General features: G+C 38.8%; 3 protein-coding genes across 3 annotated transcripts; 1 reads left to right on the top strand and 2 right to left on the bottom strand.

Annotated features, from left to right (window-relative positions):
* Positions 1–312: 312 nt before the first annotated feature.
* Positions 313–12113, bottom strand: LOC141838663 (conserved oligomeric Golgi complex subunit 6). The gene is made up of 12 exons (XM_074726203.1): positions 11948–12113; positions 11559–11809; positions 11433–11485; positions 10140–10287; positions 9948–10055; positions 7721–7788; positions 7155–7278; positions 6932–7078; positions 6477–6740; positions 6121–6405; positions 3935–4078; positions 313–1099 (listed from the first exon to the last, which is right to left on the bottom strand). Exons 2-12 carry the CDS (start codon positions 11775–11777, stop codon positions 584–586), a joined length of 2076 nt encoding a protein of 691 aa, XP_074582304.1. The 5' UTR covers positions 11778–11809; positions 11948–12113; the 3' UTR covers positions 313–583.
* A 344-nt stretch (positions 12114–12457) lies between these two features.
* LOC141841050 (pentatricopeptide repeat-containing protein At3g22150, chloroplastic) lies at positions 12458–15212 on the bottom strand. The gene has a single exon (XM_074729175.1). The coding sequence runs from the start codon at positions 15189–15191 to the stop codon at positions 12645–12647; it is 2547 nt and encodes an 848-aa protein (XP_074585276.1). The 5' UTR covers positions 15192–15212; the 3' UTR covers positions 12458–12644.
* A 1256-nt stretch (positions 15213–16468) lies between these two features.
* On the top strand, positions 16469–18901 carry LOC141836983 (uncharacterized). The gene is made up of 3 exons (XM_074724472.1): positions 16469–17377; positions 17891–18442; positions 18533–18901. Exons 1-3 carry the CDS (start codon positions 16469–16471, stop codon positions 18641–18643), a joined length of 1572 nt encoding a protein of 523 aa, XP_074580573.1. The 3' UTR covers positions 18644–18901.
* Positions 18902–20929: the final 2028 nt, after the last annotated feature.

Genomic DNA, 20929 nt, shown 5'->3' with positions numbered 1-20929 from the left:
AAACTATATCAATTTTAAATATTCGTTCACTTTTGTAGTGGTAAAACACACAAAGAATAAATAATTAAGAGATATTCGAATGTTAATAGATATAATAAATATTCTAAAAATTACCTTCTGAATATAACTGTGTCCTACGATATGATGGCTGCTACTTGACAGTTGACATTAATTTATTCGTATTCATATTGTTAATCTCATTTAGCAGTGCCTCAATCAGCAATTACCCGTATGAAATATCAAATTTTACACTGGCATATATGCATTTTATATATTTGAAATGGTAAATATGAGATATCCCCCAAAATAAAATAAATCCAAGAAAGAAAGACCATAAAATATTCAGTAAAATCAAATATGTAGACTATTACAACTCATACGGTACAGTAATTGAAAATTCACAGGTACAGATACAACATCAAGCCCACTCAAGGGACGGCTAGTGCTTTGTGCTTTCAAGTCCAGAAACCATTAACTAACGCAGGGAATTTCACCATGAGACTATGGTCAAGAAAATTATTTAAAAGCTCGACTAAGCAAGACCAAAGAACATGTAAAAAAAAGCATGCGATAAGGCCAACGTTCAAATTTCTAAAATGGTTCTAATCTGATCAGGTGAATGCCTCACCATGGACCTAGGGTCAGGGTAGTTATTGTTGGGATCAATAACTGCCTTGTGGATGAGCTCATAACCATCTGCTAGCGCCCTTGCCACACGTGTGCGTGCATCTGACCGCAGCCTTGGAAGTTGTAATTGTTCATACTCTGGGAGAAAACCCTGGTTTGCAGTAACCAATTCAAAAAATGTCCTCAGGCATTCAGATAGAACCGAAGGTGAAGTCTCCTCCGCCTCTGATAATGATCCAGCCTCACTGACATTTTCTCCAGTAGTAAATTTCTGGATGTAAGACAACTTGCTCAACAGCCCACATTTCAAGAGAATGGCATCTACTTCCTTCTGAACAAGAATATTGACGTTTGTCTCAATAGCAGAGGTTATTTTATTAACATAACCTGCAGCCACTTCCTGTCCTACTAGTGGCTGCTGAATAGCGGAAAAGCAATTGATGAGGTAGATTTTGGTTGAAGTTTCAACATCCTGTAACAGGAAAAATCATGACAGCAAACAGTAATTATCATCAACGAACAACTAATATCATCAACTGTAAGGTATAAGATTAGGTAACAGGAGCACATAGGATAAAATAGGTACAGTGCAAATCATTAATTCTTAGTTACACCACTGTAACCAAGCAATAAATGATTCTATAAATAGACCACAGTACCTCATGCAAGTTTATCTATATGACACAAACAACAATTCTGACAAACAAGACACGGGAATTTTGTGAAAGAATATCCAGTATGGAAAGGTTTTAGGTTCAGAATGTAAGGCCAGATTAAAGCATTGTGAATGTGATACAGTGGCCCTCAAAGAATAAAGTTTTACATATTAGTATACAGTGAGATGGTAAATCTGGTAGATCTGTGGTCTGCATAATATTAAATTTAAATCTCTCTAGATGCCATAAAAAATTGTCACACTTCCTGTTTTATCTTTCCCAGAAATCTTCCTCTTATCAAGTAGTTATTTATTTGTTCAACTGAAAACTCCAAAAAAGTGTTCTAAAGAACAGATCTTATATATTCATGTTATATATTATCATGACAATTAAATAAAGGAGCAGATAAAGAAGTCTAGTAGAAGATATATATATATATATAGCAATCTGACATCAATTATAGATTTGATAAAAGATAATTTTACATCTATAGTTTTGTTTCTGTTATTACTCCTTAGAACAAACTAAAACTGAAAATAACATCCTGCAATATACTAATAAGCCATGAATCACTACTATGTTTGTTCCTAATATCAAAAAATGTTGAAATTGGCAATTTTAGTTTACAGTACACTCATGTAGGCACATAATCAAATTCTTCCATAACTTGTACAACTTCCTTTAATAGAAAGTTTAGTAATAGTGCCCTAGAGATTATAAAAGGGAATCACAATGTATTGTAATTGCCTATATGAATAAAATTAAGCTTTTATTCACAATCTTGTTATCTTGTATAACTAGAAGATTGTAAAATTTTATAGCATTGTTGGTTCAGTGATAGATTAAGAGATATGGTGAAACAATCTTAAAGCATAGACATTGCTATTAAAAAGGTGGGACATCAACTTCATGATACAACCAGTACGTGACTAGTTTGTAGGTGGATTGTTAGAGAACTATCTACTACACAGATTGCAATGCAAGCCCATTTGGTAGTTTAGCTAGTGTTTATGGGAGCTTATGCAAATGAGTATATCTGGTCCTCATGCTTCAGGTTACTACTTATCATTTAGAAAGATCAACATACACCTAATGTTTGATCCCTTGAAGGGGTTCCATGTAATTTTTGATCGGGTATGTTACTAATATTATGTTGCATGTACACTACTGGTAAAGGGAGAACATATCACATGATTTAATTAGTAATCACTCACATCAAATCTATGCATAGTGGAATCTAATTGAGAAGTGCTCTCAAGTTGGTCTTCCTTTAAGTGGATTATAGTTGTATCAACTAAAGTGAACATTTGGATGGACTTGTCTAACTCCTAGAGGCATGTTGTGACATGAGATGATAAAAGGGGTCTTTATGTAGGACCAAAGTGCTTGATCACTCAAGCGTTGCTGCCACTAGTTGTAGAAGCCTACAAAGCCACGCACCAAGCTCAAGATATCAGCATAGGATGTAAATAGTTTTATGATTGACATAGAGATAATTAATCATTAATTATTGACATGCTGATTAATTGAGATGGTTAAATGTTAATTTGATTATATTAAATAGGAGAGATCTAATATGAAATTCAAGGTTAATTTGCATGATTGGATAGGGGAGTTAAATTGGAAATTAATTAAAGACTTAATTGAATTCTCAATTTGGACTTAATTAGAGGATTATATGGATATAATCCTAATTGATTCTCTAAGAGCTTTAAGATTGATGAGATTGGACCTCATCACCAAGCATTGGATTAGATCATAATAGATTGGATCTGACAGACATCTTCTAGTAAATATTTTGGTACCTTCTAGAGATGGAATATTCCATAAAATGATGCTAGATGTCATGAGAATTGCTTAGTGGCTGATTGGGTTTAGTGAACTCATGATGTAACTAAGTCTATAAGCTCTCGCTAATTCCCTAAACACTAACTAGTGGTCATTTAGATCTAGATCTAATCTACCTATCTCCCTCTGGCTCTTTCTTCCTCTCCTTGGTGGTGGTGATCAGACCTTCAAGGTGGTGGTTAGATCTCCTCCTTCCTACGATCCAAAGACGCTAGCATCTCCTCATTACTCAAGTGGTCAAGATGCATGGATGACGCAGAGAACATAGTGCTCATTGCATCTTGCTTAAGGTATGACAACCTAAACCTCATTCATCATCCATTTCAATACTTGCTTTGGACCTTCATAGGAATGCAGGTATGGCAAAAGTTAAAATAATCTGCTTCTGCAGTGCGCCAGTGTGCTTCTTTTGTTGTGGCATTCAAAGATAGTTGTCACCAAATTTATCATTTAGTGCAATGTATCAAAAGAAAACAAAACTACCAAATAAAATTGTCCTAAAACTCATAATAAGTGTTCATACTTAAACACTTCACTTTCTACAAATATAAGTATTCATTTAGTCATCTGTTGCAATTTATACTTCTACAAATAACAATTCTGCATCGGTTATTTAGAGTAATAGTCATTAAACCCCAAGAAATTGGGACAACAGCTCATTGTTAATTTTAACACAAAATTTGTGTGAGATATTTTGATGTTTGTGCACCTAGAGACGATAGAAACATACACATTCTCAAAGTAGGATAACAATTGCTGGGGAACATTAGAAGAAGAAATTTAGATAGCTTGCAGACGTTCACCTGTGACAGGGTGGATGACTTCTTGCTAAGCATTGCATCAATTGTCAAAGAATCTCTGCTACTAGAGCCCAGATCAGAACTTGTTTTACTTCTCCTTGAATGTAGTGCTTTAGATTTATGTGCTTCTGCTGCTTGTTCACACATCTAAACAAAGTAATTAGAAACAAATCTTAAGATCTCAAAGCAAAGAATATAAGCTCAAATCATAGTGCTTTCCACTGAAAAATGGAGGGAGCACATTGCAAATTTTTTTAGTTGAATGAAAACCAATGAAGCTTGAAATTAGGATAAAGAAGTGAAACTAAAAGGAATGTCAGACTACATTTGAACTATTGTCAGCAAGCCAAAGTTGCATTTATGAAATATCTATTTGCTCTAATAGATTGGCATGTAAATGATATGATATTAAAGAAAACAAAGAACATATAGTATGCATAGATAACAAAACAAAAAGGAAAATCGATCTGGCCAGGATTCAACCCACTGGTTAGTTAGTCGCATTGATAGGTCTGTCGGTCAGACTGCATGCTGACTCAATGATTGACTTGACAGAACCCGTTGATCATACCAGCCTAAGTGAACTAGTGACACTGCACATCTATTTAAAATTATTTATAAATATACACATATAAGGCTTTGTTATCCACAAGAATGCCCTGCCTTGATCATCATCATTGACATGTTATTGACAAGAAAACATAAATGCCATAGTAAAACTAACAGACATGTGTATCTGTCCTTGTTGCCACTATTATTAATGGATGATCAAGTAACTCAAAAATGTAGAAGTGGTTAGACTTAGAAGTAAAACCCACATCTATAGGATTCCTGTGTAAAGAATCTACATTTGTAAATATCTTTCAAGAAAAGGTATAAGGTTCATAAATTTGATACCACTCAACAAAATGAACATCCATATAAAAATTGTGGTATTAAGTACAAGTGACTTCTCGAGTATACCATTTGATTAGCATTTGCACAATATAATTAGCAATAAAGTCATAAACCAATAAATTCAAATCAATTGTTAAAAGGGTGCTCAATCAGTGTCTTCTAGTACGATACCAAGAAAGAAGTGCAAGGCATCCATAGTATAAAAATTCAAAACTTCAGAAGCTTAGTTTCAAATTCCCTCTAATCTCCAGTAAATGACAGTCATCATATGCAATTGGAGTACATGAGCCAAAGGGAATTAAAGGAGAAAAGGAAGGAGCACTGCAAAATGCAAACTACAGAGAAACACTGGCTGACGGAGAAGAGGAAGGCTATCTCAGAGAGATCAACAAAGGAAAGACTAAAGAAGGGAGGGAAATGCTTTGTTTTGACAGTTTAAGAAGCTGAAAGGGATAGAATGGTCTATGTTTTGATGGCCAAAGAAGCCCAAAGCCTATAGATATTCCCAAAAATGTCAAAATCCTCTTGGAAGACTTCCATGATGATGTTCCAGAAGAGCTACCCAGTGGTCTTCCACCTCTTAGAGAAATTCAACATCAAGTGTTATTCTTCCAAACAGTGCATACAAACAGATGAGTCTAAAGAAGCATGAAGAGTTGAAATGGCAAGTGATGGATTTTTTTTTTATGTAAAGGATACATCAGAGAGAGCTTAAATCCTAATGTTGTTCTAGCTCTTTCAACACCAAAGAAAGATCTTGGCATCTGCATGTTAATAGTGGAGCTCTTGGAATTGCTGTCAAGTATAGATTCCTAATACCAACAATTTATTACATATCTGACATGCTGGATGGAGCTGATGTCTTTTTAAAAGTTCAATTTTCGAAGTGGCTATCATAACATAGAATAAAGTTAGGATATGAATGGAAGATCATTCATAACAAGGGAGGGATTGGATGAAAGAGAAATTTTCCCAAGAAACTTCAATTTCAAAAGAATTTGTTTTTGTAATCTTCTTCTTCTACCTCCCCATCACCACTGCAGCACATTAGCATTGTTGACCTGTCAGAACTAGTTGGCACTGCAGGGCTTGAATATTTATTAAATCTTAGGCATTTCAATTACCCAAGATAATATTTTTTGTGAACTGATTTGAATCGAACAATAAATTTCATGTTGCATTTAGCTGCAATAGAATTTCCAACTAAAAGATATACAAAAAACTAACAACTAGTAAGAAAAAAAAAGTAATAGCAATTAGTAAAAAATTACAAAAGGGAAGTAAAAACTCACTTGAATTATAGGATCGAGTAAAGCAGAAATCACAGGATCAAAATCTGGCTTTTTGCCAGAAGCAGGGACCATCATGCTGTTGTACGTATCAATGAGTTCAAGCAACAAGGAAACTCCTTCTCTCATTGCTGGTGGTGGGGATAGATCCACTGCAACCAGTGGAGGGTACCTCAAAAGTTTCTCTCCACGACTCTTAAGAATGTTGAAGAAGGTTTGCTGAGCAGCATCCTTGAGTAGCCAAAGAGTATTGCAGAGAGCTGTATCTCTTCCAAGCAAATCCGAAATCTGAAAGAAGAGCAAGATCAAATATTGGTAATTGATCAAGGCATTCACAGAACAAATGGTCAGCAACTTACAGTGTGACTGTAGAACTCTAATGTATTGCTCAGTTTATAGGATATAATAAGGCTAGGCTGAGATTGCAAAACTTGCTCTACTCTGATTTTGAATGGTCTGCAGGCACCTTCAAATATTCTGTCCAGAATGAAGACCATCTCAGGCTCAAATTTAGCATTATTCTCCTCAGAACTTTTGGATAAGTGACGGATAGTAGAGTTTGTTTCATTATTTGCATCTGGATCGAGTAAAGCAATTACAAGTTCTCTTTCATAAGCCAAAGCCTAGAAATAAGAAATATAGCAGTATCTTAGGAAAAAATCATCCTTAAAACCTGTTAATCATCACATGATAGTAATTAAAATAATGTATCTAGCCCACATATATTCAATAGCGAAATTCATGTATACACAAAATTGGTCGTCTAAAAACATAGCAGCTCAAATATATGGAGATACTTATAAAAAATCCAGACCTGATGAAGCCATCCTAACATGTCACCAACATAACGCAAGGGATCATGAGCATGCACTTCAATAGGTCTTGGAAGCGTTCCAGGTCCTCCTCGTGTAAGTGCACTTATAAATCGTCTGAAAAGTGCATGGTGTCGCATATTTGCAATCTAGAGTTGGAATGACTTAAATCAATTAGACCAGGAGCATAATAAATAAGGGATAAGTCAAAATACACGCTCACACCTCTTCTGCACAGTACTTGAAAAGAACAGGTCTTTCCTTGAGACAACATACTGCCATCTTTAAAAGATTGCTGACTTCAGGGTTATCATTATCACCTAGTTTCTTACACTCAGCTTGAACCCACCTGCAGAGAGCAACATAAATAAATAAGCATATTTTCTGCTAGCTAATGTAATTTTTTGCTTCTATTTTTTATATCTTAAATAAGAATTGATCTTTAACATCTTTTACCTTTTTATGCATTGGGAAAAAAATGTTTTAGACCCTATCAACCTTTTAACTTTCATTTAAATAAAGTCCTGAGAATATTTAGAATAATAATGATTAAGCTCCTGTGTTTCAAGTACGTGCAAAATATGCTAACCATATTCTTCAATTCCAAACATTATATTTATAAAGAGAGCCATGGTAACCCTAACCTTCTTTAAGGCATTGCCTTCATCAATCTTTCTACATGTAGTAGGGTACGTAGTAAAAAAGTAATAGTGCTTTTGTTTTCTTGAGTACAATTGGGAGCTTTAAATATTTGATTTAAATATAATATTGGCAATCAGAAAGGTTATCACCTGCACAGTCTCTCATAGGCTCCTTCTTGGTAAACTGACATCACATCCATTAGCTCCAACCCAGCACGCTGCTTACAATTTAATCCATTAAGTTCTAATCCAGATAAAGAAGAAAAAGATATCAAGAGGAGTTGTCATTCAGTCCTAAAGATTTTCAGCGTTGATAGATTAACAATGATTGTTATGTTGGTTGAATCTGGTTTAAATTGCTCTTCAATAAAGAATCAAAATCACCTTTACTTTTTTGAGAACTGGAATCCCAAACTCATTGCCAGACTCGTATTCAATTCTTTTTTATTTTTGTGAAAAAAATAAAAATCAACTCAACATAATAATTTTTATGTTACCAGCCCACATCATCTAAGTGCACTGTTTCTATTAACAATGATATAATATCTTTGGCAAATCTTTTTATATAATTGTAAAAAAAGAATGCCCAACAAATTAATATTCTTATTGTTTTGTAAGCCATAACAAGGCATATATTCTAGTCCTTGGTTCACAAAAGTTATTGCAAAGGACTATATGAATTTTACAACTCTTATGCAGCTCAAATATAGGTATATGAAAAAAACAACATGTGCATGATATAAAAAAGAAAGCCAGCAAGGAAAATAATAGTTAGTTGCGCTTGTTATCACATGTTATAATACTTTGAAAATGTCCGACTTGACTTGAAACCACACCCCAAGTTGACAATTCAGGTTCTCAGGTTGATTCATGTCTTGTGTTTTAAATTTTGGGGCTTCATATTTGAGCTGGTTATCAAGGTTTGATATAAAAAGTCTGACCTGACCCAAATATTGAATAAAGCATGTTTACAGTAAAATTTATCAAGCCAAAGTTTTAAAAGACAACCTAGGCGACTGCATATGCCTAGCATATGCAATAAGGGATCTCATCACATGTAGCACATGTGGTCTGCCATATGTGGTTAGCTTTAGGCAAGATCAAGTGATCTATGTAGTCACATATATGGGCATCCAAAAATCAAATTGTGATTCACTCAAACCAGTTTGAATTGAACTAAAACAAATAAAAATCTTATTTCATATGTGCCTTGAACACTTCTCAAATAATATGGGCGGCAATGATTTTACCCCTTAGAGGATTACTTGTAATTTGTAATACTTGCTTAGTTTTTGGTATGGTAACTTGCGAGTGTCATTTTAAGTTTTGCAAGTGTTCAATTATATCCACATTACTTACATGATTGTTCTATGTTGTTAAATAATATAGATTGTTATAGCTTATATGTTTTACACTGTATGATTATGTATATTTTTTACATGGATTATTGATTTGATAGGTTTATTAGTATATTTTATTAGCATTAATGTATATAAATAATTTTTGCATTTATTTTAAACTTGGACTCGATATGCCCAGACATATATGCTATGAAGCAGATCGATTGCACACTACAGCACACACTTTTTAATAGCATATTAAAACCTATGAAAAGTTTAACAACTTAAAAAAAACACTTAAATCCTATCTAATAGATGAGCACCTATTGAACATTACTTTTAAATACATTTAAATTCCATCAGTCACATAAGCAATGTAAATAGTGTAGGCAATCATAAAAATATAGATGCACTGTTGGTCGATACTAATACAAAAAATTATTGGCAAGAGTGACATTATTAGTAACTCAATTGTAAATCACATTAACATCACAGAACAAAACAATTATGATTGTCAAGATGGCTAAATGAACAAACTGTAATTACTTTAACTTAAAAAAGGGCAATCCGGTCCACGAAGTTCCGGTCAATGCGGGATCCCGAGGAAGGGTCAAACTATATTGGATCTATTGTACGCAGCCTTACTTTAACTTATAAATAAAAAAATAAAAATGCATATAGATGAGTTTTTTTTTTTGTGTAGCCATAGAATTATTTCTTGAAAAGACATACAATCTAGCTCAACTTGGCATTACCAATTATAAACATACAGACTTGATGAATTCTGAAGATTAATAAGGTAAGATAGCAATGGACACATGAAAATACATAGGGAACCATGATACTCAATCCTTAAGCCTCAATAACCAGCTTGTTTGCTCCCATGATGTTCAACCCAAAAAATCAAAACAAAGAATGTTAAAATCCATCAATAAAAGTTACTAGTCTCCAATAAAGCAGACGAGTGAAGTAACTAATGCAGAAATTTGGAGCTCATAATTGCACTTGAACAACCACAAAATAACAATTAATCCTACCTGGTGATGTGTTCTTAGCAATATCTTGCAGTTGGCATGAATTTCCTGAACATGTGCTAGAGCCTTGAAGAAACTCTCACCAAGTTCTTCTTCCCTCAGAGCATTTATCTATGTTGTGGATCAAGAAAACTTGTATAACCAGCAAAAAAATTTATAAAGTGAATACCATGTTATTATAGCTTATTTAGTTACCTCATCACTAGAAAGCTGGTAATCATGTAGGAAGCATGACACAATTTCTTGCCTTTGAGTAGTAACCTCAAGTTCTTGTTTTAGCCTCTCTGTGGTACTTATGATATCCCCTGTGCTAGCACTGCAACTACTCAATGCCTTTCCAATCCTGTATGATTAAAGACCCAGAAAAATAGTTGTATTGGAATAAAATATAGAAAAACAAAAAGCAGCCTAATAATGCTTAAGAAGCATCAACTTGGATAAATAAATGAACTCCACTAGAGTTAAGAAAGGCAGATCAAGCAGCAAGAATACCACAGTAAACTTAACTTTCCCAGTTTTGTGTCCTGATAACCACAAGATATGAAGAAGTTTTAGCTCATGCAGTTCAATCTTGGCAAGTTAGGAATTATAAAAAAAATATGCAGCCGGTGCACAAAGCTCCCGCGCAATGCGGATCCCGAGGAAAGGTTGGACCACATTGGGTCAATTGTACATAGCCTTACCTTGCATTTTGCAAGATGATGTTTCTACGACTCGAATCTATGACCTCAATATCACATGGCAACAACTTTACTATTCTGCCAGGCTCCCCTTTAAGTTAGGAATTATAAATGAATCAAAAATTACCCTCATGATTTTTTTTTTAATTTTATCAGGCAAAGACATCCTAATTTCCAAGATTTATCAACAAAGCAAAGATGAATTGCAAATTTGAACAGCAAAAGCTTATGAAGAAATCAGATGCTTGATTGGTCTTCATCATCCACTACATCTATTCTGGAAGGATTTCACAGTCCAGCATCTAAACAGCTTATCTTTCTTGCTCAGTCAAGAGAGAAAATGAACATTATAAATCAATAACTCTTGGGAAGAAGGCTAGATAGTCACAGGACCTGTCAACCATCTAGATCTCATAGCTATTCTAAGTCTAAGTTTGATTTGTCATTCAAAATGTCAAAGGGAACATTAGCCATCTACATACTAATAATCCTTAGGGAAACAATTTGTGAGAAAAATCGGTACATCTATCTATGTGGACTCTTGACTATATGCAGGCAAGTTGCCAGGAGAGGGCAAGTGATGATCTGTCAAAATAAGCAATCGATATGCCAGTTCGAAAAATTATAGAGTGTGAGATCATCACGACCAATTATACTCCCAGGGAGCATCACATCTTGGATAAATAGCGAGATGCAAGAGTCAGATTTTACTGGATCATTCGCCTTTACTAAATTGAGGATGGAATAGAACCATGTAACATTTACTTCATCATTTTCTCTGTTTCTTCCTAGTTTGACAAAGACTTACTGGTCGCAGCAATCAGCCAAAGCATTGATCTCTTCCTCCACTCTATCCAGCGCCTGATCAAAAGATCGCATTTTCATAGATTTCAATGAATAAAATATAAATTGAAAGAGCGAAAGCCAGAGAGACCTGTTGGGCGGCAGAGGAAGCATCAAGGAATTGATGGTTGATGGCAAGGGAGCGCTGCTCGATGGAAGATTTGAGGTTACGCCGGGCCTGCGGAGTGTTGTCGGTATAGAATGTGGAAAGGGTTCCCAACGAAGACAACAGATCAGGGCTATCCGTCCGCGTATCCAACACCTTCTTCAGCTTCCTGGATAATCCTGGCGCCAACGCCGTCACCGCCATAGAAAACACCCCAAAAAAACTCGCTTTTCTTCCTGACGAAGAACATCATCGCCATCCAATCGTCCACGAGAGAACAGCAGAGAACTCCATTAGACCTCATGATTCCAACAGAAGATTATTTCTCATATGCGATGCTTAAATTTAGATTTGAGGACAAAGGAATTGGTTACCTCCGCAAAGAAAGAAGGATGAAGTTTCTTGGACCTCGCACCCACCGTGGTATCGCCGGCTTCCACTCAGCGACGGCCTCACGGACGGGATCTCGCGCTCAATCGCTTCGTCGGAGAAATCGGAGAAAGAAAACACTCGAGACCCCCTTCATCCGCACAGCCATCTTCGCTGGATCTGAATTAATGGATCAGATCTATTCACTCATCCATCATACGGCGGTAGATGTCTTTCATAATCAACGGCCAGATCTGAAACGTCATAGTCGTTTGGCTAAACCGTCACTGCCTATTTCACAAGCTTCGACTTGATGAGTCTCCTAGGGTTCGTCGTACACAAGCTCTGTTGCATCCACGCTTTTTATATATACTTATTTCAACTGTGTTCACCGTAACGTAGATATGGATCTATTCATAATTGAATTTGAAGCAGTTTTCTAACAATTAGAATAAACATACTTTCCACAGTGAAACGATCACATTTCAAAGAATATGGATGAATAATCCATCATGGATTTGGAACGATACACATCGCACTTTTTGATATATTCTCTGATACAAGGACTGTCCATCTCATTAGTTAAAAGGAATTGAATACTTGGAATCATCCCGCATCACAAACAGAAGGTCAGGAAATGGCCAAACCAAGTGGCTGGCTATAACTAGCTGATCGTCATCAGTCATCATTTTAGTTCTGCTATTAATCCACATCCCCAATATCATCAAGTTGAAGCTCAGGGATCTTGTAACCAGGAGATTTCATCTCAAGATCCAAGCCTTGAAGCATTCCATAAATTTGATCATTTTTCGGGTGCATTTGATCCTTAGACATGAACCTGTGCAAGGAATCTGCAACCTCAATCCAACTAGACCCAGGTTCCTTCCTCATTCCTCTTTCTCTCATATCTTTCCTCACCTTATCAGCACTGTCCCAATTCCTGTCAGAAGCATACACATTTGAAAGAAGAACATGATACCCTGCAAGTTCTTCCTCCTTTCCCAGCTCAAATAGTTTCTCAGCTACTAACTCGCCCAACTCAAACTTGCCATGAACCCTACATGCAGCAAGCAGAGAGCCCCAGATTGCTGTGAATTTTCCGGTTTCACCTAATCCTTTGGCAAATTCATAAGCTTCCTCCACTCTTCCTGCTCTGCCCAGCAAATCAACCACACAGCAATGGTGTTCTGTAGTTGCTGTAATGCCAAAATCCTTCATTGATTCAAACACTGCAAGACCTTCCTCGATCAATCCAGAGTAACTACAGGCTGAAATGAGTGCCACAAAGGTGACTGCGTCAGGTTTTACTCCTAATTCTTTCATCAACTGAAACAGAGCCACAGATTTCTCTCCGAGCCCATGTTGGCCGAAGGCCGACAACATGGTAGTGTAAGTGACAGTGTTTTTGTTGCCCATGCCATCAAATATTCTCTCGGCAGAACATATCTCACCACATCTGGAGTACATGTCTATTAGTGCTGTGGCAACAAATACATTGTCATCAAGACAATATCGAATGGCAAATCCATGCATCTCTTTTCCAGCTAGGATTCCTCCAACTCCAACTGGGCTACAAGCTGGAAGGATTGAAGTAAGCGGCACAGCATTTGGAATTTGGGATTCTTGAAGCATATTTCTGAACACTGCCAAGGCTTCTTCGCTCTGCCCATTCTGTGTGTACCCAGCAATCATTGCATTCCAGGTAACTCTATCTCGATTATCAGATCTCTCACTGTTGAACAGACGGCATGCAATCTCAACAGAGCCAGACTTCGCGTACATGTCGATCAGGTAACTTTCCATGCCATCGAACTGAATATTGTGCCTGATGAGGTATCCATGCATCTCCTTTCCAATTGAAAAGTTTCCCAGATTGGATGCTGCCGAAAGCAGAGCCACAGCGGTCACCGAATCCACAACAAAACCCTGTTTCTGCATCTCGTACACCAGTAGCACACCCTCCAAGTTCAGATCATTCTGCACCAAAGCAGAGACAATAGTGTTCCATGTGACGACATCTCTCTCGGGCATTTGTTCAAACACATCGAATGCTATTTGAACTTCGCCGCATCTCGAATACATGACTATGAGAGCATTGCTGAGCACCAAAGGTAGCACCTTTCCAGGATTCTCTTTGATCAGATAGGCGTGGATTTGTTGTCCCAACTGGAGATCTTGCATCTGAGAGACTGCAATTAGAGAGGAGAGAAAGGTCACCGTATCAGCACCCACCGAACTTGATTCCAAAATCTCGATCAGGAGAGCGAGGGCTTTGCTGTAATCACCGTTCTGAACGTACCCACTGATCATGGTGTTCCAAACTTGCGTATTTTTACCCTCTGCTTGATCAAAAATCCACCTTGCTGATTCGATACTCGACAGCTCCGAGTACATCAAGATAGCAGCGCTAGCCACAAATGGATCATTGAGATGGCCATGGCCGCACTTGACGAGCAGGCCGTAAAGTACATCACAGATCCTGATTTCCCCAATTGCTGAAACAGCCGGGAAGACGTTGACAAAAGTGACAGGTGTCGGTCGAATTCGGACCTCAAGCATCAGCCTCAGGAGCGCTAACGCCTCGTCAGAGCACCGGCGACGGACGTACCATGCGATCAGTGTATTCCAAGCGACGACATTGCGCTTCGGCATTCTGTCGAACACGAGGCGAACGGCGTCGACACGCGATGTTTCAGCGTCCATGGCGCAGGCGTACATGTTAAGGAGGGAGTTGTTGAGAACCCGGTTCGTCTGAGGCGATGGGTGGAGACGGACGATGCGGCAGTGGATGGATTTGCCGAGGCGGAGCTGCCTGGCGTCGGCGCAGGCCTTGAGGGCAGAGGAGTAGGTGTAGGCGTCAGAGGGAGAGTTCATGAGGGCGTAGAGGCGAAGGGCCTCGAGAGGGAGGTCGTTGCAGACGTAGCCGATGATGAGGGTGTTCCAGAGGAGGGTGGGCGAGGCGGCGGGGTGGGAGAGGGATTGGAAGAGAAGGCGGCGGGCAGCGTCAAGGCGGCCATCCTTACAGAGCTGGCTCAGCCGGGACCGGAGAGTGGCTTTCTTCGTTGGTTGCGGGTGTTCATGAGGAGGTCCAGGATCTTGTGGTTGCCGTTGATGATGAAGTTGTTGTGATTGTGTTCGTCGGAGGAAGGTATGGTGGTAGTTGGGCGGCGACTGCTTCCTGGGAGGAGGAGTGATAGCAGCAGGGAGGTGGAGGGTGGCGCGGTGGAGAGAAGGGTGGGGCAAGGACATGAGGTAAGGTTTGGTCTTCTCCTTCCGTTCATGTTTCTTTTTATGCGTTTGTGATCCGCGGGCAGCAAAGGGAGAGGCTGAAAATTTTATCCATGCGTGGACGACGACGTTATAATGGACATTTCTTCGTCATAAATGGATTTGATCAGTACGATCCGATCCGCGTCGATTTAAAAAACAAAATATCTTTTCCATCACCGTCCGACTCGAATTCTCGACTCGGAGCTGCCCTCTCAAACCGGATCGAAATGGCTGGGATTGGGTCTTCTAAATCGACTCGGCTCGACGTCCTCTTTTATCTGCCTAGACCGAGTCGGCTCCCTTCAACTCTCCCTGCCCTATCATTTGAGGGACCACTCCACCATCATACGATTATGAATGTTCTACTGCCCCTCTGCAATTCATCATGGCAACACTCTGACAGATGTGCGTGACATGACCTCTCGAATATAAGTCAGCGATGGGACATATGCACTAACTATACCATACCTTCTGACACATTCATAACGGCGATGGGACTTCAGTCATATCTGTGATGAGATATAACGTTCTCAGTTTATATAAAGGGTTAGTTTCGTACTGAAGGGAGATATGCAATCTCACAAATCTTCTCTTTTTCACTCTCGCTTTCTTCCTCCTTCTCTAGGAACTGACTTAAGCATCGGAATGGTCGCGCCGTGGCAACCCCTGACCTTCCTACTCACGTTCGTTGTGCTCGTAGGTCTCAGAAGCTTCACGTCTTCCTCTCCACCCAAGCTCGCTCAAGTGAGGTGCTAAAACGGAAGCGGATCTCAATCGCAATATATATTTTAAAATATATATTTTTATAGTATTTTTACACCCGCTGATGAATTTGTGTGATAATTTATTATCCGAATAAGATCATGCCCGCAAGGAGCCACCCGCTCAAACGGATGCACACACCACATCATCAATTTGACGGTTCGAACGTGCCCTGGCTGGACGCCACGCGTTGTAATTTTAAATTTCGAGGCAATTAATCAGGTAATAAGCAATTTCACACTTTTCTTTACCCGTTGCGCTCATCTCAAATTTGTCGCTGGCGCTCGCTGCGTCTGCGTGGTAAGCCATGCCATGGAGGATGTAGCATTTGAACACCTGTCATCTCCTCCAAATGCATCCCTCTTCTAACCTCCTCTTTTAGTGTGCTTCGTTGTCCCGATCCCTGTGAAATTTTCAACCTTCTCCTCTTCTCTTTCCTTCCTAAAATATAACCCTGTCTCTACGTCGACCAATGACCGTTGCCGCCGCCGCCGATGACCTCGACGATGACGGCGACGATGGCCGCCCTCCCTTCTTCCTCCGTCTCCAACCGCCCCTGCCTTCCCCGCTCCCACCGCCGCGGTGGCCGCGCCGCCGCATCCGCCGCCGCCCTACTCGCCCTCCTATTCGCCACCTCCGCCTGGCTCTCCATCGTCTTCTCTTCTCCCTCTCACCGTCTCCACTGGCCGCACATTCGCTCCTCCGCCTCTACTTTCTCGCCCTCCTCCCCTCCGCCCGCCCCCTCATCCCGCAACCGAGACGAAGGGGATGACGACGAAGGCGATCTCGCCCCTCTCTCCCTCCGCCACCTCGTCTTCGGCATCGGAGGGTCAGCCCAACTCTGGCCGCGACGCCGCGAGTTCGTACGCCTTTGGTGGCGCCCCAGCGCCATGCGCGGCCACGTCTGGCTCGATGACTATGCGCCCCGACTGCCCCCAAATTCCTCCCTTGCGAGATCTCTGCCTCCTGTCCTCGTCTCGGAAGACATCTCTCGCTTCCGATATACCAACCCTATCGGCCACCCCTCTGGCCTCCGCATTGCTCGCATCCTTGTCGAGTCCTTCCGGCTTGGCCATCACGGGGCTCGGTGGTTCGTTCTCGTGGACGACGACACTATCCTCTGCACAGATAATCTCGTCACGGTTCTCTCCAAGTACGATTGGACAGAGATGGTGTACGTCGGGAGGCCTTCAGAGAGTCACTCAGCGAACACCTACTTTAGCCATGCGATGGCGTTCGGTGGCGGGGGAATTGCCATCAGCTATCCTCTTGCCGATGCTCTTTCCAGGATGTTGGACGATTGCATTGAGAGGTACCCGAGGCTCTATGGCAGCGACGACCGATTGCACGCATGCATCTCTGAGCTTGGAGTCCCGCTAAGCCGCGAGTATGGCTTCCACCAGGTGCGTTACGTGTTTTCTTTCCCTATCTAAGACGTACTGCATCATTTTCTTGCTTGGCTCCCTGTATTACTATGGATTTTTCACATGGTCAAGATTATATACTAATTAGTTAGAACACACTGTTTGTTTGCTTGTTTTTGTAATGATTAAATGTGTTGCATTCAACCATTTGTTTCTAACAACCTCTTTCGTTTCCGATAAACAACATGGGTAGCAAAATTAATATCGTACAACTCTCATTTTACTTCCTCCATTCCAAAGAAACGACCTTCTATTTTCCCATGTTATTAGTCTAATTCTACCCTTCATCTTCCTCACTGGAGTTTCTTTGTTTTCTATCCTCTTGCTAGTTCTATATATCAAGTATTCTACATATCAGGACTTTTTATTCTAATATACTGACTGATCTCTGTTGCCAAAACATAATTCAGGAGCTCTTTATTTAATTATCCATAAAGATTCCGTATTGTTGGCCGTTTAATTCTGAATTTCCCTTTTTCTGTGTTGCCTCAGTGGGATATCAGAGGAAATGCGCATGGTCTTTTGGCTGCACACCCACTTTCTCCTTTCATCTCAATACATCATGTTGAAGCTGTTGATCCCCTCTATCCTGGCTTGAGCTCTCTTGGAAGCCTGAAACTCTTTACCAAGGCTATGAAAGCCTATTCTATGAGTTTCTTGCAACGATCAATTTGTTATGACAGGGGGAAAAAGTTGACATTTGCAGTCTCATTGGGTTATGTTATCCAAGTGTTTCCAACCATTGTCCCTCCAAGAGAGCTGGAACGTTCCGAACGGACTTATGTTGCTTGGAACAGAAAGAGTAATAGGATGGAGTTTGATTTCGACACAAGGGATCCATACAGATCTGTCTGCAAGAAACCTATTATGTTTTTCTTGAACAATATTGGAAAGAATGAAAATACAACTCTAGGATTATATAGACGAGCTAAGGGAAGAGATGATCTCAAAAGAAAAGTATTCTGCTTTCCTCTATCTCCTCCTTTGCCTGACGTGACTGAAATTCTAGTTGTTAGCACTCCATTGAGCAACACATGGCAGTTGGTTTGTTCTCTACTTAAAATGCCCTTTTCTTGGGTTTTAGCTGATATTTCTTGCCATTTCTTTATCTAATTGAACTTTGTTTCCTTTCAGGTACCTAGGAGATTATGCAGTAAGCTAGGTCAAGAACATAATGGGACTCTCAGAATTGTAGTTGGGCAGTGTGAACGAGGAGCATATGGGTCCGCTGCAAATTCCTTGTGAGGGCGTTAACCTTGTACATCATGACTGAATAGGATGGCTTGAGATATGGTGATTATTGTAAGTGAAAGGTTTTATTTTTCCATGCTTCAAGTTTATTTCCCTTCTTGGAGCTGCCTATAGATAAATGGAGCGGTCTTCTGCATTTTGGAAAGGATTAACATTAGGAATTTAGTTAGTCTATGTTGTGATTTATAGCATCTGTCAGTGAAGCTCTATTAGCTTAAATGCTGATACATTCTTTGGCTACTAATATCAAAAGGCATTTGATTTTGATCTGATCTCAATTCAACGAACAACTTATCTACTGTTTGTATGTTTATGCTTTACAGTTGATGGATGATTTTGTAACCTTAATTCAATAAACTTATTTTATGTCAATAACTGCATGGGATTTTTAGTCCTTTTCTGGCTTCATAAATGTGTTGTATACGCTTGAGTCCTTTTGGGGCTCCTAAATGTTATCATTTGCATGATGTTTCAAACTACAGATGAAATATTATTCCGCGTTTGAGCATGACTGACGCATTTTAAGTTTCAAACTTCAAATAATCCTGTCCCAGACTTGAGTATGATAATGTAAGCTTTGATCTCTGCCAAACGTTGGCATTTAAACTTGCTTTTAATTCCATGATAATTTAAGCTTTGAGCATAGAATTTATGTTTTCAGTAATTCATTACTAGAGCCTTTGGTCATGCACTTTTTTTTTTACTAAACATTGAGCATCTCACATTTGCTCCAATATTCCTTTTGTACACAACCTGCATCAAAACAGGGACAAGATCTTGTAACGAATACTTGTATATATATGCCACTTGAAATTTTAATCGCGTATCTAAATCATAGCTGATATGAACATAAAAGGCTTGCTTCAATGTGCAAGTTTGACTGGTAATTAATGGCAGTTTGATTAGGAGAGCTCCTTGACTATGAGGAGACTGCTTCGTCCTTGTTCTACTCCAGTTTTATTTGACTAATAACCCATTGTGAAGTTGTTTCAGGTGCAAGTTTGAGCTCATTCGTGATTATAATTTGGCCAAACCAATAGCTTGTTAATATCGTACAGTCAACTAAAATGAAAATTAGAGTTTTTTTTTATTGTACAGGTTGCTATAGTACATACCCGGCCCTCTTAAAAATGTACTTTTGCTACTCATGAATCTGTATTGCTTTGGGCATCTCGAACCATATACTTATAGTTTCAATGAAGGTTCAAAATCTTGAACCTCCTTGAAGTTTTGGTATTTGATTAGAATGATATTATTTTGATATTGTATGAAATGAAGTGTCAAATATGGTTTTAAATTTTGAACTATACAAAGCGAAATAATCTAAACATATATTTTGATAAATTATTAAAATTTGATATTATTTGTACAGATAATTTCTCAAAATTATGGTACAATTTGAGATTTTGAATTTTAATTTCAAATGATTTTAAGTTTCGATGATTTATTCAACTGTTTCGTCCGAAGTTGTACTAGATTTTAAATCATGATTTCCATAATATTTTGCTTATTGTATTGTCCAAGATCTGCCATCTTAATGGTCAAATTTTGATCATGAGATTTCTCATACAATATTGAATACGTGAGATTATTCTTTATCGAAAGGAGTGCTGAACAATCATAGTATTATTTATGCATCTAATCCCTGTGAATGAATGCCATGAAGATATACAAGAGAGATTTGAGAGCAGAAAGTTGTTTTCAGGACATAACTGAGTTGGTTATAATGGAATAAACTTGTAAAAAAAGATAAGGGTTCAAATCTATATTGAATTGAATTACCTCCTCACATATGACAAACTACAATCGACAATTACTGGCAGCCTAATTAAAACTCTGTACTTCATGAAAACCGCAAAGTCCCCTCATCCATTCATTCTACTGTGACCAAATCTTGCCTAAGGACACTTAAAGTATGCAACTTGCAACCTCCACGCATCTTCATTTATTAGAGAGTAACTTTAAGGCCGACACATTGCGACTGCTTACATTGAAGTGAAAGCTTCATTCAGACCACGTAATTAATTAAATTGCCCATGATATTATATATATAGTAGTATGATCATTCCATTTTCATGACTAGTCCAATGATGCGTGCATGGTTGCATTTGCATCCACATTTCCTTTGCATGTCAAACAATGAGTTACGGATGATCTTGATGCATCTTTTTGCTTTGTTTTGTTTTAAATATTTGTTCAGTCATCTTTATACCTCCATCAATACAGCATTTAGGCATGCATCATAATTTATTGTATGGCGAAGTCGGTGGCTGGTGGCCG

Source organism: Curcuma longa, chromosome 11 (genome assembly GCF_044706935.1).
Source record: "Curcuma longa cultivar G26 ecotype Majalengka, Jawa Barat chromosome 11, ITB_CL_G26_1.1, whole genome shotgun sequence".
Classification (NCBI taxonomy): domain Eukaryota; kingdom Viridiplantae; phylum Streptophyta; class Magnoliopsida; order Zingiberales; family Zingiberaceae; genus Curcuma; species Curcuma longa.
The sequence above is the reverse complement of the archived record's forward strand: the minus strand, read 5'-3'. Positions and strand labels throughout refer to the sequence as shown.